General features: G+C 43.7%; 4 protein-coding genes across 11 annotated transcripts; 3 read left to right on the top strand and 1 right to left on the bottom strand.

Moving 5' to 3' along the window:
- The first annotated feature begins 744 nt into the window (after positions 1–744).
- LOC128753972 (protrudin-like) lies at positions 745–7363 on the top strand. Of its 4 annotated transcripts, none has more exons than XM_053856234.1 (14): positions 745–988; positions 2130–2376; positions 2454–2524; positions 2607–2793; positions 3091–3186; positions 3290–3402; positions 3740–3858; positions 4994–5065; positions 5345–5365; positions 5514–5534; positions 5807–5948; positions 6021–6067; positions 6145–6226; positions 6340–7363. In XM_053856234.1, the coding sequence occupies exons 2-14, from the start codon at positions 2138–2140 to the stop codon at positions 6408–6410; spliced, it is 1281 nt and encodes a 426-aa protein (XP_053712209.1). In that variant the 5' UTR covers positions 745–988; positions 2130–2137; the 3' UTR covers positions 6411–7363. The 4 variants fall into 4 exon arrangements, with proteins under 4 accessions (XP_053712209.1, XP_053712208.1, XP_053712211.1 ...); XM_053856233.1 differs by having other exon boundaries at positions 2087–2376; XM_053856236.1 differs by lacking the exon at positions 5514–5534 and having other exon boundaries at positions 2087–2376.
- A 320-nt stretch (positions 7364–7683) lies between these two features.
- LOC128753987 (golgin subfamily A member 7B-like) lies at positions 7684–11086 on the top strand. The gene is made up of 5 exons (XM_053856259.1): positions 7684–7759; positions 9433–9558; positions 9924–10076; positions 10138–10239; positions 10447–11086. The coding sequence occupies exons 1-5, from the start codon at positions 7748–7750 to the stop codon at positions 10528–10530; spliced, it is 477 nt and encodes a 158-aa protein (XP_053712234.1). The 5' UTR covers positions 7684–7747; the 3' UTR covers positions 10531–11086.
- Positions 11087–11936: 850 nt separating this feature from the next.
- On the bottom strand, positions 11937–19172 carry LOC128753967 (cartilage acidic protein 1-like). 2 transcript variants are annotated; one of them, XM_053856222.1, is made up of 14 exons: positions 19027–19172; positions 16995–17220; positions 16733–16929; positions 15618–15754; positions 15358–15514; positions 15159–15293; positions 13497–13633; positions 13301–13437; positions 13157–13239; positions 12981–13081; positions 12737–12905; positions 12358–12497; positions 12236–12275; positions 11937–12160 (listed from the first exon to the last, which is right to left on the bottom strand). In XM_053856222.1, the coding sequence occupies exons 2-14, from the start codon at positions 17195–17197 to the stop codon at positions 12153–12155; spliced, it is 1644 nt and encodes a 547-aa protein (XP_053712197.1). In that variant the 5' UTR covers positions 17198–17220; positions 19027–19172; the 3' UTR covers positions 11937–12152. The 2 variants fall into 2 exon arrangements, with proteins under 2 accessions (XP_053712197.1, XP_053712198.1); XM_053856223.1 differs by lacking the exon at positions 19027–19172 and adding an exon at positions 18690–18954.
- On the top strand, positions 18648–24119 carry LOC128753977 (coiled-coil domain-containing protein R3HCC1L-like). Of its 4 annotated transcripts, none has more exons than XM_053856246.1 (7): positions 18648–18781; positions 19726–20184; positions 22019–22221; positions 22296–22366; positions 22564–22659; positions 22767–22907; positions 23802–24119. In XM_053856246.1, exons 2-7 carry the CDS (start codon positions 19753–19755, stop codon positions 23993–23995), a joined length of 1137 nt encoding a protein of 378 aa, XP_053712221.1. In that variant the 5' UTR covers positions 18648–18781; positions 19726–19752; the 3' UTR covers positions 23996–24119. The 4 variants fall into 4 exon arrangements, with proteins under 4 accessions (XP_053712221.1, XP_053712219.1, XP_053712222.1 ...); XM_053856244.1 differs by lacking the exon at positions 18648–18781 and adding an exon at positions 19309–19427; XM_053856247.1 differs by lacking the exon at positions 18648–18781 and adding an exon at positions 19309–19427 and having other exon boundaries at positions 23797–23989.
- Positions 24120–24454: the final 335 nt, after the last annotated feature.

Here is a 24454-nt window from a genome sequence, read left to right as displayed (position 1 = left end):
CACCACAGAAATCACTTTCGAAAGAACTTGTTTTGTATTTGTCTACATGCGGGTGCACATCAGTGTACTGATGCACGTCTTTCACAGTACGTATCAGTCGTTCATATGGGCCGGTCATGTATACTGGAACTGCTGGTCAAAAAGTCCTCTAGTAGATTTTAATAACAATTTCAGGGATTCCCAGTTGTGGTGCAAGAGGCTTCTGAAATGGCTCATAAAAAGTGCAAAATGTTTTATTGGAATTGAATACATCGCGGTTATCTTGAATTCTGGTATGGTAGTTTTCTTTTCATGCCTCTTTTTGTGCTTCCGTATCGGCAGTCAGACTGTAAATATACGGTGGCGTGCAAAACACATTCGCAAACTTTCTAAACAAATTTGCAAACTCAAGGTACATGTTGTTACACATTTGTGACAAGCAAGAACAATTATTTCTGGACACATTTTCCCAGACAAAATAATTTTAAATCGATATACCTAGAAAAGTGTGGGGATATAATATTCTATATAAGAATTGTGTCGTTCCTGTGACGCCTTGATTTCACGTTTTTTAATGAATATATCGATTTTATGACAATGATGTGAAACCCTGTTGTTTTATGTATCCATTATAGGGTGATGGAGGAGCCGATACATAGCAATATGATTAGAAACGAGGCGAATGAACATCATCGATTGATATCGATGCTCGATTACACGTCACTGATGCGCGTTCTCTTCTATCCATTATTCAGACTGGATTAAACCAGGAAGTAGATCTGCGGAGCTAACCCTGCTAGCTTGAGGAAACAAAATATCGAGTAGAAGAGCGAGGAGATTGGACGACTGGCCTTTCTATTACCGGCTACGTCCGCAATAAATGACGGAAATGCGGGAAGACACGACGCTGTCATGGGGACTGTAGCGCTAGATGCGGATGAGGATGTGTGATTTGGCCTGACATCCTCGTCTCACTCCTGCTGCTACTTGCCAAGTTGTTACACTCTCGGTAAGTTGTCGTTCTGAATTCAGACATTGTTGCGTTTCCGAATGGAAAACAGTGTATTAATATATTAGTGTTTGACGATAGGTTATTGTAGATAACATTTACGTATCGCTGTTTATACATTTAAGTTGAATATTTGCTGAGCATCAACCTAAGTGTAAAATTAAAGCTACTTTTTAATATGAGATTATGTCAACATATATATCCATTAATAATACTCTTCAACCTTGTTAGCACTAGCAGGACTATTACTGGTACTTTTTTAGAACGAGCCTGGCGGTGTTTGTCCCAGCCGAAGCCCAATCTACTGTGTTCGTACGTGTTCTGTTTATATTAAATAACATTTCGTCTGTGTAACGGAAAGACAAGGGTCATAGTTTAGTATCTCCAATGACCATAGCCTTCACTATGATTCAAACCCTGAGCACTCGGCTCAAAAGCCATCTGTGTCGCCAATTTATCTCCTCAGATGGAAGATGTGTTTAAATATATATCAATTTAATCAGCCAACTGAGAAGAAAGTCGAGGAACTGGTCATACTATATTTGTTTTGTGTTCAAAATACACACACAACGCCATCTCCAAAACATTTTTTAAACTATTGTTATTGTTCAAATTTCTTCATACATTACTAATCTTAAGTGGTTATTGAGTACAAATGATACTGACAAAACAACAAGCAGATCAAAGAGGATTTTGGTGAGGGGAACTAGTACAATAACAACTCAATGACACAAATGTCAGTAGAACTTTTTCTGCTCATCAGCAGAAAATGTTGAGGCCTAACTTAACCACGTAGTTGCTGCTTCCTGTCTCTGCTTAGATGATCAATTTGATGAAAGATAACTCTCTGTATTTGTTTCTATTTTATTTATATTATTATTTATGTTATTAACATATTGCCACATTGACTGAATCCTTCTCCTTGACAAAATATATACATATCACAGTATTATATATATCATATTCTGCCTTTCACTGGTCAATATGACATATTTTACGGCAGAAACAATTCATTCTGCTCCTGGACCATGTTATGCATTTCCTTCTTTGGACTTTGTTGTCGATTGTGTGGTCAAAAACAATTGTTCTGTATTTCAGGAACTACCTCTAGCGGACACTTCTCTCTGTCTGCTGTTCACAGTTAGGACGATGCACAGTGGAGCAGGATTCCAAGAGCAGTCACCTGCTGCCGGGGACCGGGCGGAGCGTGGGCAGCTGGTCCACACTCTGTCCAACGAAACCTTAGGTTCCCTGGATGTGTCTGAGCTTGGGAGCCCACGGAACACTCCACACTTTGACCTTCTCAACATGGTGGTGTCTTACAAGAAAATGGCACTGTATCTGGAACCGGTTGCGGACGCGGTGGAACTGGCTCGCTTCCTGCTCGGGTGTGTGTGAAAGTCAGCCGATGGCGGGGATCAATCTGGACATGCAGCTTTAGTATCTAACCTATCTAATCCTGTAGGTGGAGAATGCCACTGTGCTCACTGTTCGTCTGCTTGTTTCTCGATGTCTTCTTCTGCACTATTAATGAAGGTAGTAGCCGGTATTGATCTTTCTTCTTGTAACTTTTGAATAATTGATGAAGTGACTGTGCCGTTTGACTTTCCTCTGTCAGTGGGGTGGTTCTCGATGTGTGTGGTTGTGGTGACCATGCCTGCTGCCCTGGGCTACCTGCAGGACAGGTACGGGGGCAAACCTTCGGAGGCTGAGCTCCAAAAGCGGCGATACCATGCAGTGCACCGCAGAGATCTTCAGACGGTTAACCTCAGCAAACAGGAAGCCATGCTGGAAGTCAAAGACCTGTAAGAGGGAGTTTGTTTTTGTTGGAAAAAAGCGTGATGTACTTAAAAGGGCAGGATAATTTTTTTTAAAGAAAGGTTTGATTTGTCCTGGGGCAAATTTCTCATGAGATGGTCATTGGTGCTTTGCATGATACACATATGATGGAATGACACTTTAATGCAGAATCTAAAAGCAATTCTTGTTTTTAAAAAAATTATTAAATTCAGAAACATGTATGCACAACACGTTTTTGAGTCTTGGTCTTACTATCTACTGTTGGTGTTTGATTTCTTCTCTATTTCTCGGGTCTCCACCAGGTTGAAGCACCTTGATGACATGTTGACGTCTGCATGTCAATCAGCAGAAGCACTTTACAAGGTCCTGTACTGGGACAACCACACAAAGTCCTCCAGGTTTGGCTCCTTGTGCTATTCCAAACCTGTACAAATGTTTAGTTCATAATCCTTGCTGTGTTGTGTCTCACTCGTGGATGACTTTTGAAATCTTTCCCTCCAGATTCTACGGCGCGATGTTGTTGGTGGTGTGTTTGCTGTACATCGCTCCTGTGGGCTGGGTGCTTGCAGGGCTCAACAGTACCATCTTCCTCTGGAATGAAGACTTTTGTAGAGGTGAAATAATCCCCCGGCCCTTGCTTTGTTGATTGTAATCTGAGGTGTTAGTGAAGTTGAACCTCATGCTTTGACCCTAGAGGAAGTTATGTCATTGCCTAGTTCTCAACCAAAAGCATCAGTTTGCTGCTGTGAATAGTCTTAATGCTTGTGAATTGATGCTGAAGTTATTTATGGTTCTTGTTTACCATCCGTGTCTCTCACTTTCTTTTGTCATGCAGCGATACCATTGAACTCACTTCAGTCGACATGTGTCTCACTCACTCACTCACTCACTCACTCACTCACTCACTCACTCACTCATCTTAAAATTGAACGGTCTGTCTTTGATGTCCAGTTTTATCAGACCTCAGAAAGGTGTTCCATGTGGGTCCCGCCCAGGCCTCAGATGCAGTCGGGGATGAGCAGAGCCAGAGCAACTTTGTGGACCAAACACCCACACCCACAAGTCTGGAGGTGACAAGGCTCTCTCTCTATATGGCGCTACGTATTTAGGCTTCATTCACATTCATATTACTTAATATGTTATTGCGGTTATATCATAATCCTACAGTAAGTGTCACAGTTTGCGATTGTATTGAGTCCTTTGTGCAAAGCAGAAGTGGTGGTCTTGGTCTGCTAGCTTGTATGTCTGTATACTCTCATGGTCATGCTAAATTCCAAGTACATTTGAATGCTAGCTTGAGAAAAGGGGCGACCCACCTTTCCCAGAACAAATGGGCCCATTCTAGTGATAGAACTGATTCATGACTCTTGATTTAATTTGTGATCAATAACCATATTTAATCTACTTTCATGTAAACAAACCAAAACCTTGTGAAATGAGATGAAACCATGTGATTGTTGCATATATATTTGTCATAGAAAAGTCCAACCAGCAGCAGAAAAGCTTAATAAAATCCTGAATAAAATAAATATAATAAAACCATGTCTAAATATCATACAATAAACACAATACATTTTATTTACTCTACAAAGAAGGTATAAGTAAAGTGCAAATAGAAGTATTGCCATAAGTTTTTCTCATTAATTTTCAAAACTGCGTCAACAGGTGCTTACATGAACATTTTTTTTTACTGTTGGGGGCGCCATCGCTTTCTTTATCATTTTTATAGGAACTTCTCCATAGTTGTTAACTCTCACAGATCTGCAGCTGTCAAGTCAATCCAGTGAGAAACTACTGACACCATATGTGGCTAATGTATTAAAACTGAGCGTCTTGTGGCCCAAGGGTGTAATACAAAAAAACTTTTAGCTGCCCTCTAGAGTGCCACAGTCATTTCAGTCAAGGCAGCAACTTTGTAGAAATCTAAAATGATCGCTACATGAGAATGAAATTGTGTGGTATGGAAATGCATTTCCAACTGTTGTGTTAAGCAATTATGGCTGTCTATTATAAGTAAATGACAAACCTTGTTGTGTTTAGAAAGGAGTTTTACATTTTAATACTGTATGTTGTCAGCCTTTTCATACTGTTTTTCCTGACACAACTCTGGAGAAAGAGTCATCATATGTTGCCACGCCAACCCAACCTGGTGTTTTTGAAAATGACAATAGAGTCAACAGAAATAGCATTTGTGTGTGATTTCAGGACCTGTCACCAGGAAGCGTAGAGGAAGCAGAGGAGGCAGAACCTGATGACGAATTCAAGGATGCAATTGAGGTACATGTTTCACCTAAAAACTACCTACACCAGCCTTTCTAATAATATTGGTCGTCCATTTTCCTTTTGATTTTTGGTGGTCATAATGCAACCAACACTGCTTTTGTATCGCAGTGAGCATAAATGTGTCCGTTTACATGGCTAGTTTTTATATTAGATGTCATGAATGCACCCGAAATGCTCCGCCTGGTAAAACAGTTAGCTGCAGTACGCTTGCTGTGTTTTCACTGACATGTCACCTGTCCCTGTTTTTGTTCTGCTGCTCTTCCCTGAACTCAGGAAAGTTCAGTTTCACTGCAGGTGAGTCTTAAGAAGCGACTCTCACTGGTGGGCCCTTCTTCACTGTCATGTCAGGGGCACTGGTGGATTTATTCTTGATCTTTGACACACTCTTGTGCTTGTGTTATCTGACGATTTTGTGTTGGTGTCATGTTTTACTGCGTCAAAGGAAGCTCCCATGGTCTTGGTGGTAAGATCATGTCTCTAGTCACTTCACTTTCCTGTCCCATCCTTGGAATCTTGTTTCTATTTAAACTTGTTTCATTCTCTCCCTTTCCGATGAGTGGCATCTTGACCTGTCATGTTCACGTTCTCAAGTTGTGCTTTGTCTTGTGTGTATGTGATGTGGCTGTGAACGGATGCTTGACATGGCAGCTTCATACAGTCTGAGCGTGATGTCAGCTGGTTGAGTCCCAGTGATGCTTAAACAAAACTGTCAAGTTCATTTAGCATATTTTGCAGGAGGACGACGACGGGCCCCTGGTTGCGCCGGAGTATGATACCATGTCTGAAAACGGCCTTCTAAGTCGAAACGAGCCGATCCGCAGCAAAGTGTCCAAGTTGACAGAGAAGCTGCGCAAACGTTACCCCACTGCCGCCACAGGTGGGTTTGTTGGACTTGAAACTGACTGTGATTTTCAGTTTGAAACATGGTGGCGCTGCCTTTTTCTTTCAGGCAACTGTTCAAGCTGCAACGCTGTCTTCTCAGTCCTGAAGAAAAGGGTGAGGACTAACACTTGACTCTCGCCATGTTTAACAGCTCCTGTTCTCTATTAATATGAAGCGTTGTGATGTTGCAGAAGAACTGCAGTAACTGCGGCAACAGCTTCTGCTCTCGCTGCTGCTCCTTCAAGGTGTTTCGGTCGAGCATGGGAGCGACAGGTGAGAGGAACCAGACCGACTGATATGAGAGGCTTGGAACATTTAGTATTTCTATATCTTAACTCCTCATCCCAGGTGAGAGTTACTTATATTTCTGTGCTCTTTATCTTTAGCTCCAGAGGCCCAGAGGGAAACGGTGTTTGTCTGTGGCCCCTGCAACTCCTTGCTTGTCAAGCTACAATAAGCTGGAGGCCACATTCGCTCATCTCCTGAGGACAGCTCACTTCCTGATGTCGAGAAACCCACTCTTCACCTGTTTTTTGTTTTTATGTTTAGGTCACTTGAATGTATACCATGGCCCTCATCTCTCGGTGTCGGATGCTCCTTGCCTTTTGTAGTTGCATCATCTGTGTGACTTCTACTGTAGTTAAAGTCTCTGAAACTGGACCTCGTGGGATGGTAAGGCTACTAATGAGCACAATGTTTTTATAAGCTGGACAGTCGGCCGTGCTGAACATCCAGGGATGGGCTTTTAAATGTGTGGGCTTAAGTTGATCTCACTTGCTGATGTCGTCGTGGGCTTCTCGATGGCTCCAAACAAAACAAATGTATACACTGTGCACACCTGGAGGACATTTAGATGTTGGAGATTTTTGACAAAACGCCAAGTGGGCTGGATCCTTTTTTGACGTGCTGCTGGTCATCGATGTCAAGTGGGTATTTAGAGCACTTTTTTTTTTTTTTTTTTTTAGTCGTGTCCGCTTCCCTTTTACAACCTGCAGTCGGATCATTTTAAAACGATTTCCCACGTACATATCGGCCCATACCTTTATGGCAGTAACTTGACTAGATGGATTTGGGTTTTGTGGATCTATTTTATTTCTGCAGTCTTTCATGTTTTTGGATTCATATTGAAATAAATGAGCCATTAAATTGGACAAAGGAACATCTTGTCAAAGCACCATCGCAGCCTGACACCTCACTGGGGAGCAGGACTTCAAAGGTTCCGCAGCTGGACCTTTGGATGACCGTTTTATTCTTTACACAGACACAATGATTGTACCTGTTTGGTTTTATTGTCGTAATATATAAAAAGAAATTGCGGTTATTTTCTTCTTTGTCTAACATTTTATTTAAATCTCTGTTTAGGGTGCATTATTACATATTTTCTGTGTACCTGTACAAGGTTGTCTTTAATTATGCAGAAGGTAAAATAAAGTGTTTACTTCACTCATCGACTGTGGTTGTGTGAGGGCTGAAGAATGAGAGAATAATAGAGAGAATAATCGAATTCTGTTTACTATTTTGATGTCTAAGAGCACGTTAAAACGTTAATTCTATAGTGAAAAAAATACAACCTGTTTGGGCGCATTGCTATGTGTCATGCACTTTGACAAGTGGAAGCGGTTTGGTCTGGAAAGCGGAAAAATGCAAGTGGTTTAAATGTGAAGTCATTGATCCCTGACTGTAAATCGCCTCCTTGATATGTCGTCAATACACAAGCCCCGCCCCTGCCCCGCCCTCATCCTATCAGCCCTCGTGCCCCACTAGCGCGAGCCGAGTGTCCCGACGGATGGAAACATGGCGACAGAGGTGAGCCGCCGACGTTTATTTGAATAATATTTCAATATTAATAACGCGCAACAGTGTGGTTATGGAGAGAATACACCGAGCTGGCTTCACGGGAACATTCTCCACCACCGGCTGAACCAGAATCAAGACACACAGACCACCGTGTCCTACATTTTCAAGCTAGTTCCCTGCGATGTTTTTGGCTCAGTGCGAGAATATTTCCAAAATATTTCTCGCCAATGTACCGGGCGCTTCCACTTCCACTCTGAAATAAGGCTCAACCCTGGGATGTTTACAAGATTGAGTGACAGCAGCGCTATTGTTCGTCGCGTTAATCCGCTTCGACACACGCAGCCTCCAGAACCACGGACAGCGCCGTCCCAGACCCCGCTCCACACGAAGCCATCGCGCCGACACGGGGTGGAAATACCAATCCAATAGAAAGTAGATAAGAGATTAGATAAGAGTCGATTGATCTTTCGCAACTTACACGGATTTTATAGTGTCTTGTTCAGAGTGAAAGCGCATGTAATAACAGCATTTAAATACAAATTCCAGCGTCTTTAAAATGCATGTTTGAAGGGTACTGGGTGCTCTTATAGATCAACCAAGCAGAGTTCTTAAAAACAAAGATGTCAAGACAATCTGGACTCTATAGTATATTGTATGTATATTGAACACCCCCCACGATGACACAACACACACTTGAGAGTAAAAACATTAAGACAAAGGTGGTGCCACGTGCTGTTTTATAGGTTTATGCTTCAATATAAAGCCGATAAAGTTTGCAGCACTTAGCAAGTACTTCCTATGTACTGAAAACCTTTGCTGCCTGTCCCCTGAAGAATCAGGGCCTAGTCAGCTGTGGTCTATTTTGTTTTAGTCACATGCACTTTTTCACTGTCTGAATTGGATTACTGTGTTATGGCGCCTCTTAGACGCTGTATTTTCTCAGATCACTACATTTGGAAGACAAATATTTTGTTCATAACTCATTCCATTTTGTTCCCATAAAGTTGTGAAGTGTTTTTCTCGCTTATAACTCCTGCTTGGAAAGAAGAAGGAGCAAAAAAAGCCTGATACAGCGTCACGTCCCCGAGTCTGAATCAATTTAAAAAATGCTCCTCGTGTCTTATGACATCCTGATGCTGCATGATTCACAATAAATGTTTTGTATTTGACCCAAATAATCTTGAACAACCATTTTAAATACTTGATACTTTTTAAATACTCTGATTTCATAGTCTGTCTACGAGAGGGATTAGCATCCCTTCGATTCTTGATGCAATGTCCAGTAAAAACAGAGCTGGGCAAGGCTAGCTATCTTAGTACAACGTAGACAACACAGGAGTACAGCGGTTACGTAACATAAAACATGTCTGTCTCTTCACTGGAGTAGAGAGTAGAGATGGCTGCACCTGAGGCCTAGACAGGCCCTCACACAACATGGGGCTTCCTCATGGATCTCTGCCAGTTTTCTGAAAACAGAAAGTGATAGCGCGATTGTGAAAGAGCCAGCGACGCAGAAACACTGATGGATGACAGTCTGGCTCCCAAATGTAAACATCAGCAGCGGTTTGCCAACATCAGGTGAAGAGAGCAGATCGTCCTCCTCAGGGGAACCCATGAGCCGGATGCTGTATCAAAGCTCCATGTATCCATCTCTGTCACTCTGTCGTCTGATTCCTCCCCAGTTCCACAACCTCCAGGAGTTGAGGCACAGCGCATCCTTGGCCAACAAAGTCTTCATCCAGAGGGACTACAGTGAAGGGACCACCTGCAAGTTTCAGACCAAGTTCCCCTCGGAGCTGGAGAGCAGGGTAGGAGAAGCATATGGCCTTCGAATGCATGCACATTGCCTGTCCAACATCTGTCGACCCAGATCCTCTTGTTTCGCCTCCACCCTTTCTCTTCTATTGGAATTCATTTCTAATGTGAGTCTGGTACAAAACCAGAAGACAGTTACTGACCGTCCATGAAGTTGCTGCTGGCTAGTTCAGTGTGGTCTGTGTTGCTCCTCCATGTAAAAGCTTCATACAAAGGAGTGGCGGCAAACTCAAGGGCTAATATTGTTCCATCTGTTGGAGTGTGACTGCAACAGCAAGTCGGGTTTGAGCCACATCCACTGGATCTTCAGTCCTGAAGTCACGAGTGAATCCATTTCCCTTGTTCAATGTGTTGGCAGATTGAGCGAACTCTCTTCGAGGACACGGTCAAGACGCTGAACAGTTACTACGCCGAGGCGGAGAAGATCGGAGGGCAGTCTTACCTGGAGGGATGCCTGGCCTGCTCCACCGCGTATCTGATCTTCCTCTGCATGGAGACGCGCTATGAGAAGGTCAGGCTTTGCCACATGCTTCACGCTGCCTCTCATACTCATATTCTTTCCCTTCTCTCAGGTGCTGAGGAAGATCGCCAAGTACATCCAGGAGCAGAATGAGAAGGTCTACGCCCCAAGAGGTCTGCTCATCACGGATCCAATCGAGAGGGGGATGCGTGTTGTATCCTGACCCCACATTAGATCCTCAGCTGGAACCCCACCTTGATCTGCGAACCTCATCCTCTTCCTCCATCTCCAATTCCATTCTTCATCCACTGTCTCTTCTCTCCACATGTTCAGACCATCTGAGTCTGGGCTCCCTGACTCTCATCTGTCTCACTTCTCAGCTCCACCTCTGCAGCTTTGAGTCCCTAACTTCTCCCTCCAGATAGAGATCTCCATCTACGAAGACCGAGGCTCCAGTGGCTCCACCTCAGGCAGCAGCTCTGTGTCCAGCAGCACCGCTCGATGACTGGCCGCGCCCCACTATCCACCTCCATGAAACCACTCCAGCCAAAGCATCCCATGCACATCCAGACGCCAGGAGAAAGGAAGGTTGTTTCCTCAAGCTTTGACTCAAAAACACCCTGGTTGTTTTGTGCGTCTTCCATCCCTTTTCCCTTTTATTTTCCGACTGACGTTGCTGCAGCTCTGTGTCAACCGATCTGCTGCTCCAGCAGATGCGCACGGGTGAAGCACAGGGATCCACAAGTCGTTCCAAATATGATCAATATGTAGCAAATCTTCCAAGGTAAACCACCTCCTGACACAAGCGCGCGCACAAAGGGAAGTGCCAACCTCTGAACTAGAGCAGTTCTTCACTTTTATTATGCAAGGAGAGTATTAATCCAGCAGTAACTAGTCGTGTCTTCCTGAATCTTCCCATGTGTTTTAATCTACACCTCCTCTTTATGTATAAAAGAGCAAGGACGGTCGAGATTATGCAGCGACTGGCCAGTCTTTGTTATCACCTGACTATGTCTATACATCACATGCACCGCTGACAAATAAATGCTCTTTCATCATGACTGCAAGTGTTGACTGTGTGAAAGCAAATACAACAATAATGTAAAAGGCGTAGGGGATAAACATAGTTTCATAAATGACAAGATGATGCAGAGATCACAGAAATATTATTCTATCTTAAAAAAAAACATTCACCTCTTACGACTGTTCTGAGACGCAAGGCTGCATTTTAAATCATGTGACCATCATCAGCACCTCCTATTGGACGACTCATAGGTAAGGAAAGAGTGTCCGGTATGAGAGAGCAGCCAGAGCTGACAAACTCTGAAGACAGAACGCAGTGTTAGTGAGAGCTTCAAACATGGAGGCAGAGGAGGAGTGCACCGCCTCAGAGAATGGATCTGGAAGGAGCACACGAGAGGAGAGACACGCACACAGTGACTTTTTTAAACGTTATGAAGGATTATTAGGCTTCATTCAAAAAAATAAAAAATACATATAAATGGGATTATTATTGTGTCTGTATATGTAAATGTATATACAAGTCTCATTTGTATTACAAGAAAATAAATCATTTAGATGATATTATTAGCAACAAGCACAAGTATACGAACATTAAGATATGGCTCATCAAAGTATGTGTCAACACATTATCATGAACGAAACATGAGGTATATATTAATGAAAACCACCGGTTCATGAAAAGGAATTTAAATAATGCAATAAATAATCACAAAAATAAATCTTGTTGCTAGGTTTCTAATATAGCAAACTCTTACACACAAAATGGTGGGATGAAAATAACATACCGGGATCTTTCTGGCCGACGAACACATGCATAATAAAATCATCAAGAGCTTCTTTGACTGGTTTATCAACATGATGAGTGAAAGAAATGAAACAGGATCCACATTTAACTTCTTCATGGTTTAATAAATACAAAAAAATGCCAACAGAAAACCAGAAAAAAGGGATTTATTCAAAACTGGAAATAAAAAGCAACTAAAAGTGGTTATAAAAAAAAAAAAAAAAAGGTTTCAGGCTACTCACAGAGCAACGTTAAAAAAGAAAAGGCCAAACAGGAGTGGAGTTAAAGCCAGTCCCACATCCTTTGCACGGCATGCATCCTCAGACATCTGTCGATACATTACAAAGCAGAAACCAAAATGTTGAATGCACTGAATGAGTCAATGAGGAACTTGGGATCTCACCTGCACAGCGGCCACCCTTGACTGTAAAACCTTCTCCACACTGCAAGATAAAAAACGAGGAGACGACATAGGTGTTGACAGTGTTCCAGGATGAAAACCTGAATGTGAATCTCTGCGCTGACCTGCGTGTCATTGGAAAGCACAGCGCCCTCTGTCGGGTATCCGATCTCCACCACGCTGTTCATCTCAGTGGGCAGAACAGAGCGGGTGAAGACGGTCTCATCAGGCCAGGAGACTTCCAGGACCATCACTCGGTCGTTCCCTGAGCAACATGGATGTTTACAAGTTGACATTCCTGCCACCACCTGAGCTACCAAATGTCTTCTCTCCGCTTGATGTGAATGCGACTGAATGTGGCAGAACTCCACTCAAGTCAGGTTGAAGTTAACACATGCCAACCCAACGCTAATATTTTTATTGAAATACATTACTTTGTTTACCAACGCACAGATCTGTGGCGGTGAATTCCTTCACTTGCTCAAGTGTTAGTGCCATTGTTACCTAAGCCAAAGTGGGCCACAGGTTCCATCTCGCACAGGTAGCCAGAGCCGCCGTCAATGATCCGTGTGTGTCGCCCGCTCTGGCTGGTGAACGCCGTCACCTTGGCACCACGGGCAAACGCACCGAACTGCGTCCGAGGAATGACCCGCAGCCAGTTGTTGGTCGAGCCCTGAGGATGAGAGTTAAGTCGGGTTGCTTTTCATCGCCGAGGAGACACGCGTGAACTGGGCCTGGTGAGACACACCTGAGCGACTCTGAAGACAGAGATTGGCTGCTGGGCACTTTCGCCGTGAGCAAGCAGCAGCTCAAGACGTCCGTCTCCGTCCAGGTCCGTCACTGTTCCGCCTGAACAGAACAGAAAGACGTTCACATTTATTCACAGGATGGAAAGAAGCCTCAGTGCAGTGAGCGGCTGCTCACCTGTTCCTCTTCCTTGTGGCTCCGCAGCATCACCCACATTCAGCTGCTGGATGGCAGGGTCAGCGTTAGCAACTCTTGACACCCTGAAAAGACATTCACAGGAATAAAGTCCGTCTTTTGACTTTTCCCAGGGACCACTGGTACCTGAAGAGCGAGTTGGGGGCGTGTCCCATGTACGCGATGTTGTTGAAGAAAACCTCCAGCTCCTTGTCGTTATCAAAGTCAGCGGCGATGACCGTGCGGATCGGCGACGGCGTGGCAAACGCTCCAGTGGCAATGTTCTACTCAGACGGACATCGGTTCACAATCTTCTCCAGAACTTGTCAAGTCTCTAACTCACCCTGAACTTTTCATCGCCGCTCTGCAGGAAAAGTCTGTGGGGGCCGTTCCAGTTTCCGTAAACAATATCGGTTTTACCGTCACCGTTGAAGTCAGTCAGGGCGACGCCTCTGCCGTGCTGGTACCTGTCCTCCACACCTGTGTGCCACCAACACGTCACAGCTACAGATCAGACAGATTGTTCTGCTTTGTACCAATGTGATTTTAGCCTTTCACCATTGCCCATAGATGCCCACCTGTACTTGGCCTAGCTGAGGCTCATAAGATGGTGATGCCCTTATGAGAGTCCAGAAGACCAGATATTCCATCCCCCGTCTGGAAGTGTTTTTATTAAAAAGGTAAGGGAAACACTAGTTATGTAATAAGATTTACTAGGAATATTAATGACAATGGAGTAGGAATCTGCAGTAGCTCTCTGGTGCTACTTGCAGAAGCCAAGTTGAACAACATGATGTCTGAGTATAACCTCTGGTCTGAATGAAGCCGTGACCCCTGGGTGGCAGTTTTTGAATGTGGCAGGAAAACGCTTCTGTTGTTACTTACATCAGGGTCACATTTGTGGACGGCAGTGTTGCCACAGTTACTTTGAAAAAGTAATCTGATTACTCCCTCAAAAAGTAACTTAGTTACTTTACTGACTACTTGAATTTAAAAGTAACTAAGTTAGATTACAAGTTACTTGTCAAGTTACATTTGGCAGCCGACTACAGCTCTCTTTTTTAGCACAATCTCAGTTATATAAATGTACAGTCAATATTTTACTTTGACACACTCTCACCCATTGGAGCGAAAACCACTCACAAAAAGCAACAAGAATGAAAAACGAAACAAAGTGATATATTGCCATTTCCATAATAAAATGTAGGTAATGCCCCATTATTTTTTATTATTATTTTACTTTTTAACATTTTTTAAACTACAAGGCAGAAGTATAAGTCTCAGTGTGTCACGTCTCCTGTTGGCCACCTAGAGGCAGTAGTTGCACTTAAGTGGCTGCTGTTACTCCCTATATGTGCCATCACGCCGGAGGATCATTTTATTTCTGACTTTCGAGAGAAAATGCAACACCAGCACATCACATCAGTACTGTTTCTTCCTGTACCAAAGAAAAAATAATCTATAAAAGTCTAAAAATCTATCATAAGTGTTGTTTAGCTTGGCCTATCAAGAGGATTTAAAAAAAACTGGTACATAGTTTTTTGAGTCTGCACTTTCCTCACATTTTATTTCGCTCTCTTTAACCGGTGATTTCTGCGCGTTGGTGGAGCCTGCAGGGTTAATATCTTCATCTGTGGCAGACACCGATTCAAAGTAGTGGCCGCATTTACTGTTAGAAACGGGCATCTCTCTCCTCACGCTTCTGTTATTTACTGCCGTGTAGCCAGCAGCTTGACACGTGAGCTGCCCGCGTGTTGAAACCGTGACTGGCATGTCCCGCACATGACGTCATGCCCAAAGACACAGTTGTAGAAAGCGAATGGTAATATTTCACGTTCGACAATGGCAACAATAGTAACGCACGGTGACCTAAGTAACTTTAATTTGATTCCCTTGTTTGAAATAGTAACGCGTTAGAAGGTTTTGACATAAGAGTAACACCTTACTCAGTAACTAAACATCACTGGTGGATGGAACTGTTGTGTCCATACACACAGCTACTCACCTGCTTTATTGGCCACATCGCCAAAGCTTCCGTCTCCTTTGTTAATAAACAGGAAGTTGGGTCCGTTTTCATTATCGCAGAAGACGTCGGAGCGGCTCTGACTGAGGATGGGTCCCACCACGACGCCGCGACCTCCTGCACGGCATCATGAAGGTGTCACCTTCACACGGCACGGGACGTGGCGGAGGCAGGGTCTCACCTGTGAGCTTGTTGACGCCTGCTGCAGCGGCGACATTGGAAAGAGCGATGACACCTCTGGTCACGTCACTGGCAGACTCGTCCATTTCCAGGAGTGCGTGAGGTCCCACGTCTCTGCGGGCATAGTTGGCCACGTAGACAGAGTAGCGGCCCGTTCCCTGTCAGAAATAAAACAGGAAGTTGAGGACTTCATCAGGACTTCATCTAAAATGCCAGAGAAAAGATCATAAATATAAAAAAAATAGTTCTTTCAATACCAACCTTCCGGTCCACACAGGCCACTGAGCGTCCCGCCATGCGGTTAGCAACACCGCGTCGCACATTCAGCTCATCGCTGAGCAGATCCTCAAATCGACCATTGCGGAACTTGAACAGCTTGTCCGAGTACGACGCCTTTCCTAAGTGAAGACTTATTTTACTGCCAAATTATTTGTTTCACATTATACATTCAGAGGAAACGTGCCACAAACCAGAACTCGTTTAAAAACGATCATTGGACGAGTGAGACGTTTTATTTTTACGGCAGTAGAGGGCGCTATCTGATCAAAAATCAATATACACAAGTCAGCATTATTGCTGAACACAATAACGCGTCCATATATAGGAATATATCTAATATTTGTGGGGAGGGAGAGGATAACAATGGCTGCTGTTTTCATGTAACCATCTTAAGCGACAAATATGCATCAATGCTTTTGAGAGACTCAATCAGGTAAGAGATTTGAATCCAATGTTTACGTCAACGACAGGTAGTTCGTTGACAATAAACAGACTTGGAAACAACAGAATGCGACTTGAGACTTCGACAACACGTAGTTTGTTGACAATAAACGGACTTGGATACAACAGAATGCGACTTGAGACTTCGACAACACGTAGTTTGTTGACAATAAACGGACTTGGATACAAAAGAACGCGACTTGAGACTTAGACGACACGTAGTTTGTTGACAATAAACGGACTTGGATACAACAGAATGTGACTTGAGACTTAGACAACACGTAGTTTGTTGACAATAAACGGACTTGGATACAACAGAATGTGACTTGAGACTTAGACAACACGTAGTTTGTTGACAATAAACGGACTTGGATACAACAGAATGTGACTTGAGACTTAGACAACACGTAGTTTGTTGACAATAAACGGACTTGGATACAAAAGAACGCGACTTGAGACTTAGACGACACGTAGTTTGTTAACAATAAACAGACTTGGATACAACAGAATGTGACTTGAGGCTTCGATGACACTTAGTTCGTTGACAATAAATGGACTTGGATACAACAGAATGTGACTTGAGACTTAGACAACACGTAGTTTGTTGACAATAAACGGACTTGGATATAACAGAATGCGACTTGTGAATCTCTCACCAGAGTAGGCGTTGTTGGTGTTGAGGAAGTAGATCTCCTCTCGCCCGTCTCCATCCACATCGCACGCTGTCACTCCGATGGCGTTTCCCGCCACATCTCTCAGAGCGTAATACGGAGAGTTGCTGTCATCAATAGCAATGTTCTGCAGCTTCCCCTGGCTGCGGTCATACTTCAGCACCAGGTTGGGCCCATTGAATCTGAAACATAATAAATATACAGCGCTAGCTAATGTATTCTAACATGCTTGAACCAATCCACTCACCCTGCCACGACCACTTCCAGGTCTCCATCTCCGTCCACGTCCGTTACTGCCATGCCATAGTTGAGCTGCGTGGGGTTGTGCAGGCTGTCGTGAGGAAGCATGGTCTCTGTCACGACCTGAAACATGGGCTCGGACCACTGGGCCTGGGCTTGTCGGCACAGGCCGATGAGGAGGAGGAGCAGAAGGCAAGTCGGACCCCACATCGCTTTGACCAGTTGGTGCAGGGCTGACAACAAAACACAAGAGAATTAAGAGCTTAACTGAAACTGGACTTAGCAGGTGACAATTCCCTCCTTTCTGCTTCTTGCTCTCAACATTTGTCAGTCAGGTTTTGCTTTATTTTCTATGGTGCCACATGAAAGGACACAAGGGAAACACCTTCACTTCAAACATCCCTGTTGACTTTTGCTGGAGGAGAAAAGACTGCCGTCTCTTCCTATAGATGTTGTCAGCCGCTTGCCTCGCTGTCTCTCAGTGACAGCTGGAAGCTGACTATTGGTTCAAAGGTTTGTTTTGTCAGGGACTGCCATGGTATTTGCGACACGTCAGTAAGGTGCTGAGGGGACGGGAATGCTTGAAGGATTGAGACAATCCTGTTATGTCCACCTTCCCCTAGACTGGGGACATAACAATATGGAAGATATTGCTTCAACAGACCTCCTTTGGCATCTCCAGTGCACCTGAAATGTACCAAAGAAAAATGATGGAGACCCTGGAAGGCCTGCAATATGGCCTGTGTATATGGATGACATCATAGTCCATGGCAGAAACATGGGAGAGTGGCAGTGCCTGAAGAAGGGTTTGGAGTAGCTGGAGTCAGATAGATTAAAGTTGAACTCAGAGAAGTGTTCACCGAGGTAGTCAGAGTTGCAATTCCTGGACCAGATCCATCTCAAGTTTCAGCCTTAAACAACCTACTCTTGTTTACTCTGATGCCATCAGGGATGGTTGGAGACCAGTGGCACATAGATGACTATGTGATGCAGAAAGGAAATATGATGCTCAAATAGAAAAACAGTGCCAGGCTTCAGCGTGGGTGTGTCCACTGAGAACAGATCACAAACCTCTGGAGCCACTGACCAACTCTAGAGACCTCGACAACTCAAGACGGAACTGAATACATCTTCTCCTAGCTCCTAGGAAAAGTGTTCAGGTGAGACCAAAGTGAGTGTAAACTATCACCAGACATGAGTCACATTGGAGACAGACACTTTCATTTCATAACTGTACTGTTATGATGCCATTATTATTAATATATTCATATTTTCTCAGTATTTCTTCAATAGCTCCTAGGAAAAGTGTTCAGATGAGTCCAGAGTGAGTGTAAACTATCACCAGACATGAGACACATTGGAGACGGACACTTTCATTCCATATCTTTACCATTATGATTCCATTATTATTAATATATTAATATTTTTTCACAATTTCTTCAATAGCTCCTAGGAAAAGTGTCCAGGTGAGTCCAAAGTGATTGTAAACTGTCACCAGACATGAGACACATTGGAGACGGACACTTTCATTTCATAACTGTACTGTTATGGTTCTGTTATGATTGATATATTCACATTTTCCCGCTATTTCCTCAATAATGTTCAACCTGATGAGTCACAAACTGCATTCTATGTCTCTCCCATCACCCATCTCGAGACACAGCTGAGACACTGGACGATGAACAAATGTGATTCAACTAACATGTTCAAGCTCAACCCTTGTGAAAGCCACGATCCCGACTAATACACCAACAGATGTTGAAGATGCTCCAACAAGCGTTCGTCCGGAACCAGGTGCAGGAGTCAATTATAGTTCATAGTTGTAGAATAGGGAAATAGGGACACGTTCTATCAAAACAAAACAAACAACACAATTAACACTCGAGAAAATGTTGCCTTTGAGAAGAACTTAACTGGGGAGGAAAACATTGTGAGGAAGAAATATTTACAGTAGCGACTCTTGGTGTGCAGACTATTGCGTGCAAACGGGTGGTGACATTTAGAACGAGTTACAGTTAAATGACATCGGTCAGTCTTACCTGCAGCCGGATGAGAGAGAAAGATCCACAGCTTTCAGCGAGCGGAGCTATTTATCTGAAACGTTACACAAGCCGAGCAGGAGAATTTACGAAACGGCTTGTGTAACGAGTTGGTCGTGAGCCAATCGGTGTTGGCCAAAATCAGCCTTGACCAATAGCAGCGCAGGCGCAGCGACTCCACATAAACACGTAAAGAAAAATGATAGAAAACTAAACTTTGTGCAGCATTTCAGACAATAATAATAATAATAATTATTATTATTATAACAAATGTCTGTGGGTGACCATTCCAATGCAGAAAAAGAATGAGTGCAAAAACACTACATCGCCCAGAATGCTTTGCGTCGGCTTTAAGATGACGTCTTCTGCGCGACGTTTGTTGTCAAACAATCCATTCACTGGTAAGCTCAGCCAGTATGGTCGGTATAAATGTAATCCTGAATTTAGGAAGACTCCCATGATAGCAACGGTTCATTTTTTAAGTTATCTTGTCCTCAAGCGACTCTTAACGATCGAATGTCTCTCTAAATTGTGCGGTTTGACGTTAGCTCTCTCACGCATGGTAACACTTCACTAGCTTGTCATTTTTGCTAACACCATGCGCCATATTAGTCATTTGCATTTGCTCGCTGTGTGTCTTTGTCGTGTTATACTAATATGCTTGGCTGAGATTCCTGAATGCACCTTCTATTATTCCAGATGTGCAAGTGATTTGTCTCCATAAAGATGGAGGAACCCAGGCAGGACGGTGAAGCTGCCCAACCTCCAACCCCGTCTCAGCACAAAAGGCCAAGCCAAGCTCTGTATGTACCGAAACAACGGTCGCAGGCCTCCAAAGACGGCGCTCAATCCCGCGGAGAAGTGAAACCCAGAGCTCAACCAAAATACACAGACAAAGCACGGAAGAATGCCAGGAACAAGAAGAGAGCGGAGCAGAAGGCGAAGGAAGAGGCACAAACACAGAGTAGCACAGCTAGTCCTGATGTGGTCGAAGAGCAGCTTCCAGCAGAGAACAGCGGCCCCTCAGACACCACCAGGGCAGAAGGGACCTCACAGCTGGAGGCTGCATCCTGCGAGGAGGAGAATGCAGATGAGGAGAGTTGGGACACCATGTTTAATGACGATGGAGACTGTCTCAGTCAGCAGCTGATGGAAGAGGTGAGAGAAGGTTTTCTTCTTCTGTCACTTGAGAGGCCATTCATTCTCTCTGATCTGCGATGTATTTTTGTTAAGTTAAGGTGGACACCTGAAGTAATGCTTCAGATGCCATCATAGTTTTCACAACAGTTCATGACAGACCTGCTTTAAGTGGAGATAATTACAATTGGTTACAACTGGTATTGGTGATGATTTTATGAGGGTATTAACAAGTCCATTGTTACGTTTTATCAGTCTGATTCTTTGTATTTCCATTTTTTCTTACGTTTGATAATATTAGTCATCACAATATCAGGCTTTTAGCTAGGAGGGCGTCTGCAAAACATGAAAAAATGGCACAGCTACGGTGGTCAATCGGACGTCCATTTTTTCATGTTTTGCAGACGCCCTCTTAGCTAAAAGTCAGATCAATATATTGATCGTGTGTTCAGTTTGACCCAAGGTTTCCCCACGAACCGGCTGCCCTTAAGATGTGAAAAACAATTGTAAAGCCAGTGAGAAACCACTAGCATACTGGGAGATGGCTCTGCTTGGTAGACCTCCAGGTGTCACCGGCCGTATTTCTTATCCGACTTTAAAAAAAGAGACAGTAAGGAATTTGAGTGTGTGCACTCGCAGGTGGCGATGGGTTTCGTGTCTTCCTGAAAGTGCCATCCTCTCGTTTGATTTTCACCTGATCAGGAGTTTCCATATATTTTATGTAAATATCTGGTATCAAAAGAGATGCCAGCTGTTTTGAAGTAGCCTGTTGTTCCTGACATCCTTACCCTCTGTCTGCATCTGTCATAGCTCCTCCTCCTCTTTCTGGTACCTGTGTATTGTAGAGAGACTCTTCAGGGGAGTGTGGAGGTGGCGGTTCAGGGTTAAGAAGTTCTGGCGGTCAGAACACAATAACTGGAGATGGAGGTCCTGTTCAAACCTTTTACTGGAGTTGTATTGCGGCACTAGTGACAGTAATCATTAGAAGGATGTGGGTGTGGATGCAGGTCGGTGTGTGGTTATATACATACATACACAATATGTGCAATAGAATGTACCTTAACATCAGCGCAAACCACCCGCCCCGCTCTCAGCGCTGAAACGGCAAATGATGCAAACGCGCAGCGAACATTTGTAGGAATATCAGAAACGAAACTTTCATTCGTGAAGGACGCACATTGACATACGGAGCCCTGGAAGTGACATCCATTTTTTTTTTTGCCCAAGATAACAGTTATCTTGAGATCATTTTTATCTCGTGATAATGCGTATCTCGCGATAACAGTTATCTCGAGATAATCGAGATGCGTAGCACAGCATTTTGTATACGTCCTCCTGGAACCACTACGTCTCCCATGGCTTTGTAACTGTTCATCAACGTTGTCAGTCACTGTCTGCAAGTCTGTGCGCTTTTAACACCCTGATCAAGTGCCTTCTACTCAAAATAATACCATATGTCACATGCATGACTTTATTTATTTCTTTATCCCGAGATAAAAATATCTTAAGATAACTTATCTCGGGAGAAGAAAAAAAAAAGTCATGCATGTCACATTCAAAAAAATAAGCGCATGCATGTCACTTCCAGGGCTCCGTACCTGACGCATCCACACTGCCCAACAAACTTTCAGCAAGAGAACGAGTTCAGCAATCGCAACGTCAACCTCCCAACCGAAACTCGTGAAGAAACAGCACTCACCCACACACTGAACAACAAAGTGAAAAGTCACAAAGGAACCTGTCTAACACTGTGTCTTTAGTGTTACTTGTCCGACCAATGCCTCCTGAATCAGGAGAAGAGCCGACTGCAGAAGTTGACCTCAACAGTCTAAATGATTTGCTCTGCTTTCTTCAGTTGTCTCTGACAAGCGGTCAAGGAAAGACGTCTATCCAGGAGGCCAGATTTGACTACTACAACATGCACAAGTTTGATGGTGAGGAGGAGGAAGAGGAGGAGGTCGACTTAAGAGCAGACGAGCTCTCCCATATTGTGGAGATCTATGACTTCCCTCCAGAGTTCAGGATAGAGGACCTGCTCAAGTGCTTTCACAACTATCTGTGAGTACATCATCGGGCTGGAACTTCATGGAGTTTCATGCTCAAGTCTTACATTTGTTGCTGTTAATCTGTAGACGCAGTGGTTTTGACATCAAGTGGGTGGATGACACACATGCGCTGGGTCTGTTCTCCAGTGCTCAAGATGGTGAGACAACTATGTTGACACTAGCATTTGTGTATTTGCTTTTGTGAGTCTGTTCACTTTCTCTTTCATATTTCACATTGTGATTGTGGTCAGATGGCATTGCTGCTGTGAGCTGCAAACACAGGCCACATAAAATGGTTTGAGCTCATCATTACTCTTAAGAAAAGATAAACACCAAAAATGTCTTTCATGTTCAGCTCGCGAAGCTCTGAGATCCAAGCACTCGATGATGAAGCTGCGGCCGCTCTCCAAGTCTTCCTCAGCAACCAAGGCCAAAGCTCGAGGCTGTTCAGGTAAGTACATAACGGTAGCAAAAAAAATAAATAAATAAATAAATAAATAAAAAAAAAATATATATAGGGTCTTGAATTCAACTGACAACTGTCTGTTTCATACTCAGACTACCTCCTGCCGTACAAAGAGAGGCCAAAGACCAGCGCAGCTCTGGCCCGCAGACTTGTGACCAGTGCCCTGGGTGTGAAGACCACTGTGACCAAGGAGCAGAGGGAAGAAGAGAAGAGGAAACTTCAGGAAGCAAGAGGTAGTTTGGATTGTTGCTGCAGTTGTTCCTGTTTTCATCGTTGTTCTTACCGACTTGGAGGACAAGTTGGTATTATTTGGCGTCTCGGTGGGAGTGTTATTTTATTTATTTTAGGTCTTGCAAACATGGCTTGCAGGCAGTCAAGAAACCATCACACACCTGTTATAAACACCTGGAATCTGGGCTCATCAAATGATACCAAAAAAATAAAAATAAAATAGGGAAATAAGTAAAAGTGATCTATGTATCATCTCTGTTTGCATATATATTTTAGATATATTATAACGTTAAAAAACGTTTTTTCTTTTTAAAATAATTTTTCTAGTAACTGTCTGATATTGAAAACGAATCTTGGAAAAACGCCATGCAAACTACTGCCATGCAATTGAAATAAACCCAGATATTGTAGTAGTTGGCAGGAGCCACCGAGTGGCACTTTAAATAGTTAAATAAAATAAAATCTTTTTTTGACATTCACTCTTTCACTGTTCCCCTCTGTATTTATTCTGTGTTTAAAAAGCTGCTGCAGAAACGATGAATTGTGTCGTGCTTGTAGCTGCATTACCCCGTTCTCGCCACGGCGGGGAGCCACTCTCTAAAAAGTCCAACTGCGTCCAGGCTGCAGCCCTCACAGACGAACATAAGGGCAAACGCAGGGAGAACCACAAATGAGCATCCACCGCAAAGATATGGTGTTTCCTAGTCGGCTGTTGGCCTCTGTTCTATTTGTGTCAGGAGGCCTCTGATCAGCCGGCTCCGAGTGCCACGTCCAAGTCTTTTGACTCAACAGTTGCAGCGTGTTTGTAGCGACAAATCATGTCTGTTTGTCATGTCGTGTTCGCTTTGGTGACTGATGCGTCTCCTCGTCTGGCTGTGACTCATCCTGCAGAGCAGAAGCGTCTGGCAGCCAAGCAGCGCGAGGACGCTTGGGAAGGGAAGTGACACGAGGACCGGACCTGCTCCGTGGGCCCCACCCAGTAACTCACCTCAGCCCTCTTGTGTTCGTGAATGTGATGCTCGACTCCATGTTGGACTCCCAAAGTTGGACAGACGGTCGTAATGTTATGGCAGAGCTTGCAGTTTTTTAGGTTGTTTTACACCTGAGGCTCGTATTTTTTAAAGATATGATGAACATCTACTGATGCTCTACTCCATGTTTTTACTCGCCTCCTCTTTTTGTAAACCTGTGATTCACCTCAGAATTTGTCCTTGTTGAAGTATTAAAAGTTCTCCAAACATGACACACGACTCTGGTTTTACCCCTGTTTATGCTTCCTCAGCACCAAAACCAATCACAGGTCAGGTGAAAACAATGTATTATGTGTATTTGAAAATAGAAATATCTGTAGAACAGACCTTCATATTTCAACTAAACGTCCAGGGCTTGTTGGAAAATGGAATGGAAATGGAAAAGGTTAGAAAATATTTGGTCTTGGTGGTGATTTGTTTTTATATTTCCAAATGTTCTGAGTTTCAATTGGCCACAACACTTTACCTGGCGGGCTCTGGTTAAAACAGGACATTTTTATTTTCTAAAACACTGACAC

The sequence above is a fragment of the Synchiropus splendidus genome, chromosome 2, assembly GCF_027744825.2.
Source record: "Synchiropus splendidus isolate RoL2022-P1 chromosome 2, RoL_Sspl_1.0, whole genome shotgun sequence".
Taxonomy (NCBI): Eukaryota; Metazoa; Chordata; class Actinopteri; order Syngnathiformes; family Callionymidae; genus Synchiropus; species Synchiropus splendidus.
The sequence above is the reverse complement of the archived record's forward strand: the minus strand, read 5'-3'. Positions and strand labels throughout refer to the sequence as shown.